The following is a 13,737-nucleotide window of genomic DNA, read 5'->3' on the forward strand; positions in this document are numbered from 1 at the left end:
TGTCTTAATTAGCTCAATCATATCGTGATCTGACATTTGTAAAAGCACCATCTACAGCCACAGACTGCAAACGCATCCTAAAGTTTCACGTACAGGAATGAACCAGCATAGTTCACAGAATAGAGCTGTCAGAAAACCAAGGTAGGACCAGAGTTGTGCACCCCTGAGCTAGACCAAACACAAACACATACTATACAACATACTCAGAGCCTACATAAGAACTCCTTCATAAGCACTACAGAAGTTCATTCATTAGTTCATAATTGTAAATTGGCATATGGTGTGTTATGTCAACATTGATGCAGCAAGTGACACTACCATGACAAGGAATGTTGTGTCTTCACTTGGTATGTCATGTATCTGAAATTACTGTGCCTGGCTGCTGCTGTAGTCTGCTCAAGGAAGGTTTTTGATTAATGCTACCACAGACAATGTTGTTTACTATAGTTCTTCGAAAATGACCTAACTAATTTGTGAGTGCGTGCTACACAAGCCAGGCTGACTGGCTTTTTCCACGATGTCCCAGATATAAAGTGTGGCAGCTGGGCACGGTACGCAGGAAGGAAGCAGGGCCATCTGCGGACCACGTCTCCTGGTTACGTAGCACACACCTGGACTGCATGATGAACCAGTCCAGGATTTTAAAAGTGTGAGAGACAGAGAGCGAGAGAGAGAGAGAGAGAGAAAGAGCTGAAAAGCAGTTTTGTTTTTTGTGTTTTGTCTTTTATTTTACTTTGTTATTTTTTACCCATATCCTGTGAGGGAGATGGGAGAACCCTTTTTGTTTGCTTGTGTTTATGAGCTTTCTCACTCTCTTGTGGTTTTAAATTAAAAAACGCCGGCCTTCCCCGATCTCCCTGTGTCCAGCTCCTCTGTCCCCCTGTGTGTGTGTGTGTGTGTGTGAGTGTGTGTGTGTGTGTGTGTGTGTGTGTGTGTGTGTGTGTGAGTGTGTGTGTGTGTGTGTGTGTGTGTGAGTGTGTGTGTGTGTGTGTGTGTGTGTGTGAGTGTGTGTGTGTGTGTGTGAGTGTGTGTGTGTGAGTGTGTGTGTGTGTGTGTGTGTGTGTGTGTGTGTGTGAGTGTGAGTGTGTGTGTGTGTGTGTGTGTGTGTGTGTGTGTGTGGGGGGGGCATATGCCCAGTATGAACAGCAGATCAGTCACCGATCAGTCACAAATCAGTCACCGATCAGTCACAGATCAGTCACAGATCAGTCACCGATCAGTCACAGATCAGTCACAGATCGGTCACACATCAGTCACACATCAGTCATATCAGTCAGTGTTGTGGGTTTTTCGCTTTCCCCACTCCTCCCAGCTAGGACCTATCTGACCCATGGCTACTGCCTTACTCAATAAATACATGATCATGTTTTCAGTATGTAAGTTGTTTCCCAGCGTTTTGTAATGTGCCTGAGAGCAGCAGTGTGAAGGCAGAGACAGGAGGACTGTACTCACCACAGAAGAAGAAGAAAGAGCAGAGGTGGGGGTGGGGGGTAATGGGAAGGGACCTCCCCCCCCAGGGAACGGCTGAAAGAAGGAACAGCGAATCAGGACGAGCGAGCAGGCCGGGCGGACAGAGAAAAGCCCCTTTCTCTGTGCCAAACAGAGTGTGAATGACAGGGCAGCTCTGCCCCACTCAGCTCTCCTCCTTCAGACAGGGAGCTTTCCTGACCTTCCCTCAGCGACGTCTGTTATGATCAGAGTGATAGTCAAACACTGCAGTTAAGGTTCATCTTTTTATCCTGCCGCTAAAGAAGGAAGCATATGTGTTTATAATATTCTTGCTTTGCAAGGTGTATGTGTATGGATGTAAGAATGTATACAGATTTGGAATGATACATATTATTTTTTTGGACATTTTCTTTTTTAAATGAGCCTCAAAAGGACTGTGGGTGGTGTTGTGGAATGTGGAGTACTGTCGGCGGGTGGTGTTGTTAAATGGGGGAGTGCTGTCTGTGGGTGGTGTTGTTAAATGGGGAGTACTGTCTGTGGTTGGTGTTGTTAAATGGGGAGTACTGTCTGTGGGTGGTGTTGTTAAATGGGGAGTACTGTCTGTGGGTGGTGTTGTTAAATGGGGAGTGCTGTCTGTGGGTGGTGTTGTTAAATGGGGAGTGCTGTCTGTGGGTGGTGTTGTTAAATGGGGAGTGTTGTCTGTGGGTGGTGTTGTTAAATGGGGAGTGTTGTCTGTGGGTGGTGTTGTTAAATGGGGAGTGCTGTCTGTGGGTGGTGTTGTTAAATGGGGGAGTGCTGTCTGTGGGTGGTGTTGTTAAATGGGGAGTACTGTCTGCAGGTGGTGTTGTTAAATGGGGAGTGTTGTCTGTGGGTGGTGTTGTTAAATGGGGAGTGTTATCTGTGGGTGGTGTTGTTAAATGGGGAGTACTGTCTGCAGGTGGTGTTGTTAAATGGGGAGTACTGTCTGTGGGTGGTGTTGTTAAATGGGGAGTGTTGTCTGTGGGTGGTGTTGTTAAATGGGGAGTGTTGTCTGTGGGTGGTGTTGTTAAATGGGGAGTACTGTCTGCAGGTGGTGTTGTTAAATGGGGGAGTGCTGTCTGTGGGTGGTGTTGTTAAATGGGGAGTACTGTCTGCAGGTGGTGTTGTTAAATGGGGGAGTGCTGTCTGTGGGTGGTGTTGTTAAATGGGGAGTGCTGTCTGTGGGTGGTGTTGTTAAATGGGGAGTGTTGTCTGTTGGTGGTGTTGTTAAATGGGGAGTACTGTCTGTGGGTGGTGTTGTTAAATGGGGAGTGTTGTCTGTGGGTGGTGTTGTTAAATGGGCAGTACTGTCTGCGGGTGGTGTTGTTAAATGGGGAGTACTGTCTGCGGGTGGTGTTGTTAAATGGGGAGTGCTGTCTGTGGGTGGTGTTGTTAAATGGGGAGTGCTGTCTGTGGGTGGTGTTGTTAAATGGGGAGTACTGTCTGTGGGTGGTGTTGTTAAATGGGGAGTGTTGTCTGTTGGTGGTGTTGTTAAATGGGGAGTACTGTCTGTGGGTGGTGTTGTTAAATGGGGAGTGCTGTCTGTGGGTGGTGTTGTTAAATGGGGAGTACTGTCTGTGGGTGGTGTTGTTAAATGGGGAGTGTTGTCTGTTGGTGGTGTTGTTAAATGGGGAGTACTGTCTGTGGGTGGTGTTGTTAAATGGGGAGTGTTGTCTGTGGGTGGTGTTGTTAAATGGGGAGTACTGTCTGCGGGTGGTGTTGTTAAATGTGGCTCTGTGGGCCCAGCTTGCACGTTCCCTGTGCTGAAGGACTGGGCATATGCACTGGCCCACTGTCATTAACATGCTGTGACCCCTGACCTCGCCAAGCGCAGCCCTGATTACAGTCTGACATCGCAAGATTAACATCCAGGAATTCAAGATTAACATCCAGGAATTCTGCCAGACAAGTATGAAGACAACTTTCATCCACCCAAGCATTCAAGTTTGTGTGCTTTTGTGTTTGAGTTTTAGAACAGCACTTTTCTAAAGCAGACAAATATCACATAACCTAGCATACGGCAATTCAGCCCAGAAACCCTCGCCTTCTCCTGCCCCTATTGCACACCTGGGCCTGAGACATATCTGAAAAGAATCGGAAAATAAGGTTTTTAAGCATATACATATGCAATTTAAGTCTATGGTGATATTGGGCTGAGACGTGTGGAATGAAAAAACGAATGTGTCGCAATATAAATGTAAGCATTGAAATATATTCTCATTTCTAGGCCTATAGTGAGCCAAGACAAACGAGAAAACTTAAAGGGCTAAAATCAGGCCAGCAGTTCCACTGTACCTACAGGAGGATCTGTGAGACCGGAACTCGTGCGCTGACTGAGTGTTTCCCTGGGGACGTGTGTGTGTGGCGCACACTGCAGGAGGATGTGTCTGACACGCCTCTGAGAGGCCCAGGGCTGTTTATCGATCGGCCTGATGTTGCCTGGCAACACTGTTGTGACTACCATAGAGGAACCCCCTCACCCCCGCGGTGATAACACAACTCAGGGAGATGTGATTGGCTGGAGGGATTCCCCCCGCCCTCCCACTGGGGAAAGGTGGAGAAAGGGTGTTCCCCATCAACTTCCCGTCTGAAGAAAGCTACAGACAATGTGTTCACAGGCTACAGACAGTGTGTTACAGGGTACAGACAATGTGATACAGGCTACAGACAGTGCACTTACAGGCTACAGACAGTAATTCAGTCCAACCTAAACTGACTTTTGTAGGCAGAATCCCCATTCAAAATTGAATTTAGTCTAGAACTAGGCTCAATCTGTTTCTGTGAAAGTATTATTTTTTTATTTATTAGTCGGCAAAAATATAGTCAACAGCGCCCTCTGTGTCTGTGGCCAAATGTGGTGTTACAGCTACCAACGAGCAAGGCTGAAGAGAGGCTGAACCTGCAACACAAAGGAGCAGCTGCTTAGCTGTGGGTCTTTCACAATGCATGTTATGTGGCTCACGCGTTTATCCAAAGTGACTTACAGTTGATTAGACTAAGCAGGAGACAATCCTCCCCTGCAGCAGTGCGGGGTTAAGGGCCCAACAGCTGTGTGGATCTTATCGTGGCTACAGCGGGGCTTGAACCACCAATCCGTGGGTCCCAGTCGTGTACATTAGCTACAATGCTAGTCAATGCATGACGCATGAATGCCACAGAGATCATCTGGGTTATATTCATCCGTCAGCCCCTCCCATATTAACAATACAAGATTTGGAAAACACGCCACAGAGCGTTGATCTAAAGAGCTGCATTTTACAGTCAGCAAGTGTTCGACTGTAGCACTAGAGGGCGACAAAAAGCCAAAGACAACGCATCGGGGCTGCACTGTGCAGTGCGCAGTGTAATGAAGCTCGCTGCAGCGGTCATCACTGACTTATACATGTCCCATAATCCAGAGTTACGTGTTTCAGTGACAGATAATCACTGTGCAATACACAACCTGCACTAATTTAAACACAGTCCATATTGTTAGGAGAGTAACACGTACGATTCATGCCGGGATACGTCAGGGCACTTACCTTGCGGATAAGTCCAGCCACACAGCATCAACACAGTCCCACACACACAGGGGTTCAGCACAGGTATACATGATATGGTGGATTATGTAATACCGGCCTAATTACCAATTATAATTTACCACCACCACTCGCGAAAAAGAAGAAGCAAGATTGGACCTCCCAGAAGTGCAGCGCTAAAGTGAAGCCGTTTAATCTCGATTTCAGACTCTTCCGCTAACAGGAAGGACAGCGGTGTCCTGTGTATTCTGCCGCAATCACCTTTACCTCCAGAGCCGACACGTTACTGCCCTCTTGTGTGTGAGAGCGGTACTGCAGCACTACGGAAATGCTGCAGAGACGGTCTGGAGTATGTTGCCTTTGGGACACCCTGCAAACTGCAGATCTCCGGCTATGTATGAAGGATGAACGTTTTCACATTTGAGTTTATCGTTTCTGAATAGACACTGATCGCCTAGTCCAGAAAAGGCATTTAGACTATAAATATGATCTATAATTGAGAACAATATTAAAGATGAATATTAATTAATTTCTACTCAATATTCATCCTTCATGTATTTTATTTATAAAAAACATCCAACAAAAAAAAGAAAAATTTAATAAAGTCAATAATTTAATAATGGAATTGAAGATTTAATGTTTACATTAGCTTTGCTTAGCTATTAAATAATTTTCATATAAATATGGGCTCATAAAACGGACAAATTATCCTTCAATATAGCTGTCAAATAATGTCAAATCAGTTTACAAGACAATAATAACCATAAATATGAACATTATTATATATATTTTGTTAAACTCAGGCCTGGAGAAATGGTGCTGATTATCTGGGGAAAAATATGGTTTTGCTGTTACATTCATTCATATATACATCGCACTTGGCATTACCCTTGATGTAACGGTAACATTCTACATTGATAATGAACGAGTATCTGCATCTAAAGAAACTAGCCTCCGTCACACCATAATGGAGAACCTACTGTAAGTGCTCTATTCTTTTTTCATTGAAAAGCACAACGGGATGTGCTCCAATTATTAAAACAGCAAGAGAGAGAGAGAGGGAGAGGAGAGAGAGAGAGGGGGGGGAGGGGGGGAGCAATAGAGGGAGTGAGAGAGGGAGAGGGAGTGAGTGAGAGAGAGGGAGAGAGAGAGAGAGGGAGTGAGAGAGAGAGACAGACCCAAGCTTACTCTTACAATTTGAGAGCGATGTCCCAGTACTACAGTGTGGCTGTAAATCAAGGTGACAGTGTGAATTTAACGAGGGGGGGAAGGAGAGGAGAGAAAGAGAGAGGGAGGGAGGGAGGAGAGGAGAGAAGAGAGAGGGAGGGAGGGGCAAAAACACAATATTCAAATACTCATATCTAGATGCATCCAAAGTATGTATCTCATCAAATAACTTCATGTTGTCTTGCAACACAGCAAAATGAGAAATCTTCTCTTTCTTCCGGAAGGCCAGTGCAGATTTGGTGAGAAGTCTTGTCTTTCTTCTTGAAGGCCGGGCAGACTTGGTGCAGACCTGCTGCTGCTGAGTAATCTCCCCACACTGCAGAGGATGGAGGACGATGCCTTCAGGAGTGGGTTCTGCCTTCAGGAGTCGGTTCTGCCCCAGATCAGACTGGGCCGGGCCAGGCCTGCATGACCGTGCAGAACTCCTGCTTCTAAGGCCACTCCCTCCCTGGGATGGGCCTGAGGAGCAGGGAGAGAGAGAGAGTGTGTGTGTGTGTGTGTGTGTGTGTGTGTGTGTGTGTGGTTCAGCCTGTGTGTGTGTGTGTGTGTGCGTGTGGTTCATCCTGTCCTGTGTGTGTGTGTGTGTGCGGTTCAGCCTGTGTGTGTGTGTGTGTGTGTGGTTCATCCTGTCCTGTGTGGTGTGTGTGTGTGTGTGTGTGTGTGTGTGTGGTTCATCCTGTCCTGTGTGGTGTGTGTGTGTGTGTGTGCGTGTGGTTCATCCTGTCCTGTGAGTTTGTGTGTGTGTGTGTGTGTGTGGTTCATCCTGTCCTGTGAGTTTGTGTGTGTGTGTGGTTCATCCTGTCCTGTGTGTGTGTGTGTGTGTGTGTGGTTCATCCTGTCCTGTGGTGTGTGTGTGTGTGTGTGTGGTTCATCCTGTCCTGTGTGGTGTGTGTGTGTGTGTGTGTGTGGTTCATCCTGTCTTGTGAGTTTGTGTGTGTGTGTGTGTGTGTGTGGTTCATCCTGTCCTGTGTGTGTGTGGTTCATCCTGTCCTGTGTGTGTGTGTGTGTGTGTGTGTGTGGTTCATCCTGTCCTGTGAGTTTGTGTGTGTGTGTGTGTGTGGTTCATCCTGTCCTGTGTGTGTGTGTGTGTGTGTGGTTCATCCTGTCCTGTGTGTGTGTGTGTGTGTGGTTCATCCTGTCCTGTGAGTTTGTGTGTGTGTGTGTGTGTGTGTGTGTGTGTGTGTGTGTGTGTGTGTGTGTGTGTGTGAGTGTGGTTCATCCTGTCCTGGCCCAATAAAATCCCACGCATTCTGCTTCCTGCCACAGCCAAAGAGGGGGAAATCCATCTGATTACAGCAGGTGTCTAACAAGGTATCAAGAGCATTAAGCCTTCCCATCATGCTGTGCGGCCGTATGGATCTTCTTGCTGGCAGCCACACGCAGTGCTGAGTCAGCAGATTTACTGTGGGTAAGAGCACACATCTCACATCCATCTGCGTCTCTTTAAAGAGCATTTAGGCCTGCTCTCTCTCTGCCTCTCCCTCTTTCCCTCTGTCCCTTTCTCCCTCTCTCCCTGTCCCTTTCTCCCTCTCCCTCTCTCTCCCTTTCTCCCTCCCTCTCCCTCTCTCTCACCCTTTTCCCCTCCCCCTCTCTCACTACCTTTCTCTCTCCCTTTTTCACTCCATCCCTCTTTCCCTTTCTCCCTCCCTCTCTCTCTATTCTCCCTCCTTCCCTCCCCATTCTCTCACCTTCCCTCCCCATATGTGTGTGTGAGTGTGTGTGTGTCTGTGTCTGTGTCTGTGTGTATGTGTGTGTGTGTGAGTGTGTGTGTCTGTGTGTGAGTGTGTTTGTGTGAGTGTGTGTCTGTGTGAGTGTGTGTGTGTGTGTGTGTGTGTTGTAAGTGAAAGGAAAACAAATATGACTATAGATTAGGCCGTTTTACCGAACTCAGCGAGCAGACAGGAAGGGAACCTGTCACAGAAGTGACAGAAATGGCAGCTGGAGGACTGATGGGAGTTGGAGTTGGAAGAGCTCTTTGGCTGAAAGAGGATGAACTGTCCAGAGATCAATACTCACTCCAGCCCTTCACAGATCTGGCCTGTATGGGAGCCACTTCTGAGAACGGCCCATATTAAGTTATGCCTGGAGTTTGCCAAAACCCCTATAACAAACCCAGCCCAGCACCTGGCTGATGCAGCCCTTTCTCTCAGGCACCCTGGTGCAGTCACAGCCTCACGCCAGGGCTTCACTCAGAGGAAGCAGTCAAACACAGAGAGACGCTTCAGTGGAACAACCCAGCAGAGGTCATTTATCTTCCAGCAGGACAGTGACCCAAACCACACAGCACAGTCACACAGCAAAACCACACGGACTACAACACAACCACACAGCAAAACCACACAGCACAACCACACAAGCTACAGCAAATCCACACAGCAAAGCAACACAAACTACAGCACAGTCACACAGCAAAACCACACAAACTACAGCACAGTCACACAGCAAAACCACACGGACTACAACACAACCACACAGCAAAGCCACACAAACCACAGCAAAACAACACAAACTGCAACAAAACCACACAGACTACAACACAACCACACATCAAAACCACACAGCACAACCACACAAGCTACAGCAAAATCATACAGCACAACCACACAAACTACAACAAAACCACACAGACTACAACACAACCACACAGCAAAACCACACAAACCACAACAAAACCACACAGACTACAACACAACCACACATCAAAACCATACAGCACAACCACAAAAACTACAGCAAAACCACACAGCAAAGCCACACAAACTACAACAAAACCACACAGACTACAGCACATGTCTTAAACACAAGGTCAGTGTTCCTGACTGGCCAGAATCTTTGCAGTGAATGGAGTGGAGCATGTGGGAATGGGCAGAAATGAAGTATAAACTAAAGCTCATACTGACAGACTGATTAGACTAAGCAGGAGACAATCCTCCCCTGGAGCAATGCAGGGTTAAGGGCCTTGCCCAAGGGCCCAACGGCTGTGCGGATCTTATTGTGGCTAGACCAGGGATCGAACCACTGACCTTGCGTGTCCCAGTCATTTACCTTAACCACTACGCTACAGGCCGCCCGTGTGCTTTGGGCTAATGTAAGGCTGGTGGGGGCTGGTGGGGGCTGGTGAGGGCTGGTGGGGGCTGATGGGGGCTAATGTAAGGCTGATGGAGGCTGGTGGAGGCTGGTGGGGGCTGGTGGAGGCTGGTGAGGGCTGGTGGGGGCTGGTGGGGGCTGGTGGGGGCTGATAAAGGCTGGTGGAGGCTGGTGGGGGCTGGTGAGGGCTGGTGGGGGCTGGTGGGGGCTGGTGGGGGCTGGTGGGGGCTGATGGAGGCTGATGGAGGCTGGTGGGGGCTGATGGAGGCTGATGGAGGCTGGTGGAGGCTGGTGAGGGCTGGTGGGGGCTGATGGAGGCTGGTGGGGGCTGGTGGGGGCTGGTGGGGGCTGGTGGGGGCTGGTGGGGGCTGGCTGGTGGAGGGTGGTGGGGGCTGGTGGAGGCTGGTGGGGGCTGGTGGGGGCTGGTGGAGGCTGGTGGAGGCTGGTGGGGGCTGATGGAGGCTGGTGGGGGCTGATGGAGGCTGGTGAGGGCTGGTGGGGGCTGATGGAGGCTGATGGAGGCTGGTGGAGGCTGGTGAGGGCTGGTGGAGGCTGGTGGAGGCTGGTGGGGGCTGGTGGGGGCTGGTGGAGGCTGGTGGAGGCTGGTGGGGGCTGGTGGAGGCTGGTGAGGGCTGGTGGAGGGTGGTGGAGGCTGGTGGGGGCTGATGGAGGCTGGTGGGGGCTGGTGGGGGCTGGTGGAGGCTGGTGGAGGCTGGTGGGGGCTGATGGAGGCTGGTGGGGGCTGATGGAGGCTGGTGAGGGCTGGTGAGGGCTGGTGAGGGCTGGTGGGGGCTGATGGAGGCTGATGGAGGCTGGTGGAGGCTGGTGGGGGCTGATGGAGGCTGGTGGGGGCTGATGGAGGCTGGTGAGGGCTGGTGGGGGCTGATGGAGGCTGATGGAGGCTGGTGGAGGCTGGTGAGGGCTGGTGGGGGCTGATGGAGGCTGGTGGGGGCTGGTGGAGGCTGGTGGAGGCTGGTGGGGGCTGATGGAGGCTGGTGGGGGCTGGTGGGGGCTGGTGGGGGCTGATGGGGGCTGGTGGGGGCTAATGTAAGGCTGATGGAGGCTGGTGGAGGCTGGTGGGGGCTGGCTGGTGGAGGGTGGTGGGGGCTGGTGGAGGCTGGTGGGGGCTGGTGGAGGCTGGTGAGGGCTGGTGGAGGCTGGTGGGGGCTGGTGGAGGCTGGTGAGGGCTGGTGGAGGGTGGTGGAGGCTGGTGGAGGCTGGTGGGGGCTGGTGGAGGGTGGTGGAGGCTGGTGGAGGCTGGTGGGGGCTGGTGGAGGCTGGTGAGGGCTGGTGGAGGGTGGTGGAGGCTGGTGGAGGCTGGTGGGGGCTGGTGGAGGGTGGTGGAGGCTGGTGGAGGGTGGTGGAGGCTGGTGGAGGCTGGTGGGGGCTGGTGGAGGGTGTGGGTTCTGTTGCCGTGTTCTGCTCCTGGCCCAGTACCCTGAGCTTTTACCAGGGAAGGATTTAGTGTGACAGGGCAAATGAGAGGTGAGAAACTGCCCCTTTGGGCCGTTACCGGGAGGGGCAGTTAATTCCCCCGGAAAGGGAACGGGCTCATAAATCCTTCGGCTCATAAATATCATCAGAAATATCATCGCCTGGGTTTGGCCGACCAGCGGGAGCAGGAATGCCCTCCTTGCCAGGAGAACTGGCTGCTTCTCAGGATGGAGGACTGCAGACGCTGGAGGACTGCGGACGCTGGGGGACTGCAGACGCTGGAGGACTGCGGACGCTGGAGGACTGCGGACGCTGGAGGACTGCAGACGCTGGAGGACTGCGGACGCTGGAGGACTGCGGACGCTGGAGGACTGCAGACGCTGGGGGACTGCGGACGCTGGAGGACTGCGGACGCTGGAGGACTGCAGACGCTGGAGGACTGCGGACGCTGGAGGTGGGTGTGAGCGCTGTGCCCCACAGGCCCTGTCCATACTCCGGTGACAGCCACACACCACATACGCCTGTTGGTCCTCGTTCCACCCAATATAAGACTAGCTAATATAACAGTTAAATAATACTATAATAATTATCAATATTTTTGTTATACACATTTGTATAGGAACAAGAGCAGTCTGGCAGTTGGAGGGTTGCCGGTTCAATCGCCTGCCCTGGGTGTGTCGAAGTGTCCCTGACCAAGACACCCAACCCCCAAATAATGAGCTGGTTGGTGCCTTACATACCAATCGCCATTGGTGTGTCTATGAAGGTGTGTATGAATGGGTGAATGAGAAGCATCAGTTGTACAGTGCTTTGGATAAAGGCGCTATATAAATTAACACCATTTACATTCTATTTAACATTAAAATGAGTGACAACCTAATTTATCTGTAGTGTGAACTGGGCCTTTGGCTGCAGAACACACTCAGAAGTTTAAAAAGCTTGATGATATTATGCGTGATGTGAATGTTCACCCGCTCAGCAAAACCATAAATTATTCCTACTCAAAAGATTTTGCTATGATTATCAATAACAAAATAACTGCCCTTGGTGTAAAGAGTAGGCCACTTGCAAACCCTTCTCAAATCCTGTTACTTCACCAAACAGAGACTTGAATAAAAGTGAATGTCCTCCTCCAGAGGAAGTAATTGTGTAAGAGTTAAGAAAACATTTTTTTATGAAATACTGAAGTAAAAGTACTTTTTCAGAGTTGTTTGAGAAAACTGAGTGGGCAAGATGTGTACTGATACCATGTAAGGAATAAGCTGATCATGTGAGGATAAGACTTGAGCTCTCTCTATTTGCCAAAAAAACTGAAAGCTATAAAACTTTGGAAAAGCAACAGCAAAATAACTAATTGTTGTATTATTATTTGGATATAGTGTGATCATTACTGGCTCACGTTCTCAGCTGTGAAGCATTCTTAATTTTGCAAGGAGCCAAGGATTCAACAGTGGGCAGCCAAAAAACAGACTACTCTACAAAATTCCTTTTGGAAATAACAGCTGTGTGTGTGTGTTGCAGTTAACTGTGATGACAAAGATATTTGCTATCTGAGTGTACGTTTCTAAGATGCACCCAGCTTCAGTGTGCTCTTTAGCAGTATTTTGGTTCTGTATTAGTGAACCAAAACAATGGCATTTCTAGCAAAGTTTTACCTGTGTCATGTGCATGTTCTGTTTGTAATATTCCGCCTTTTCTACACATGCCATTTCTATTAATATGTGAATATGCATGTTCAAGCATCATTTACATTTTACATTTTTGTCATTTGGCAGATGCTTTTAATCCAAAGTGAATGAGTGATCCAAAGTGATCCAAAGTTACAAGTGCATAGGTTCTTCCACAGGTTACCGCATCACATTCATAACTAGTAAAATACACATGAAGTGCTGTTCTAAGCAAAACATACAGTCATCATAAGTGCAATTTTTTTACATTTATTTTTTCACTTGTATGTATTGTATTTTTATATGTACTGTATATGCAGATGATATATTATAACTGTACTGTGGTATTATTGGTGTGGGAATTAATTTGGTAAGTATTCATTTAGCAAGTTTATTTATTTGAAATATTTACAAACAGAATGAAATCCCTTTAGAGAAAGTCTTGTAAGGGCAAATTAACGCAAGGCTGTTAACGTGCTGTTGGTAGAGAAAGAGAACTGAACGTGCAGCATGATTACACAATTTATGCAACATATTCCGAGATGAATTCCCACTGGTACAGCCATTAGCATTTTCAAGTACATGTGTTGAATAAATTACCCTGAATAAGCCCATTTGCAAAGCAAATACACAGCATAAGGCAAAACGCAAGAAGCTTTCTTTTAAAATGAGACAATTAGACAAAAATGTTTGTCAAGTCCTATTTGGTCGCACACTGATAAACTGCATAAGTAGGCACGGAATTCTGAGACAAGTCTTCTCAGTTAGTTGGGTGTATACTTTAGTTAAAACGATGTCTCTGTAGTATTATTTCACCAGTTTATTTCTAAGCTGCTTCTATTCTATATTTTCCTTAATTCGAAATATAAAATAATATTTGAAAGCCTGCCCCGTCTTTCAGCCATGCACGTGTCCATGTTATTAAATGGAGTGCTTTTCAATCACAGATCTGTCCAATTTCAAGAGCATGAAAAAACCTTGACAACCAGGAGAGGTATAAAAAATGGCGGTTAGTGCGCACTGCAGTTGAGCCGTTGAAGAAAAAAACTGCCATTCTGCCGTTGCTATGAAACACATTTATGAGGTTTTGTGCAACTGCATGACTCGCGAAGAGAAGGCATCCATCAAAGCCGTGCGCGCCTCTCGAACGGGCCGTTTCCCCGCATGAATTGAGTCATTTTCCCCTCTTATGCGCGACGGTGGGGCGCAGTCGTGCGCACGGTTTTAGACGGGAGCGAGCCGTACGGGCTGGGGGTGGAATCGTGCGCTTTTCGGAGAGAGTCGCCGCGGGGTTTTCAGACAGACGATACCGGGATGGGAGAAGGAGCTTACACAAC

General features: G+C 48.7%; 1 protein-coding gene across 1 annotated transcript; it reads right to left on the minus strand.

The window, feature by feature from the left end:
• Window positions 1-9,295: 9,295 nt before the first annotated feature.
• LOC133134552 (uncharacterized) lies at window positions 9,296-10,891 on the minus strand. Its single transcript, XM_061250752.1, has one exon. The coding sequence runs from the start codon at window positions 10,889-10,891 to the stop codon at window positions 9,296-9,298; it is 1,596 nt and encodes a 531-aa protein (XP_061106736.1).
• Window positions 10,892-13,737: the final 2,846 nt, after the last annotated feature.

The sequence above is a fragment of the Conger conger genome, chromosome 8 (assembly GCF_963514075.1).
Source record: "Conger conger chromosome 8, fConCon1.1, whole genome shotgun sequence".
In the NCBI taxonomy this organism is placed as follows: Eukaryota; Metazoa; Chordata; class Actinopteri; order Anguilliformes; family Congridae; genus Conger; species Conger conger.

What these genes read in the sequence shown, in the direction of transcription:
- LOC133134552 (XM_061250752.1), bottom strand. Translation starts at nt 10,891, where the DNA reads ATGATATTTCTGATGATATTTATGAGCCGAAGGATTTATGAGCCCGTT.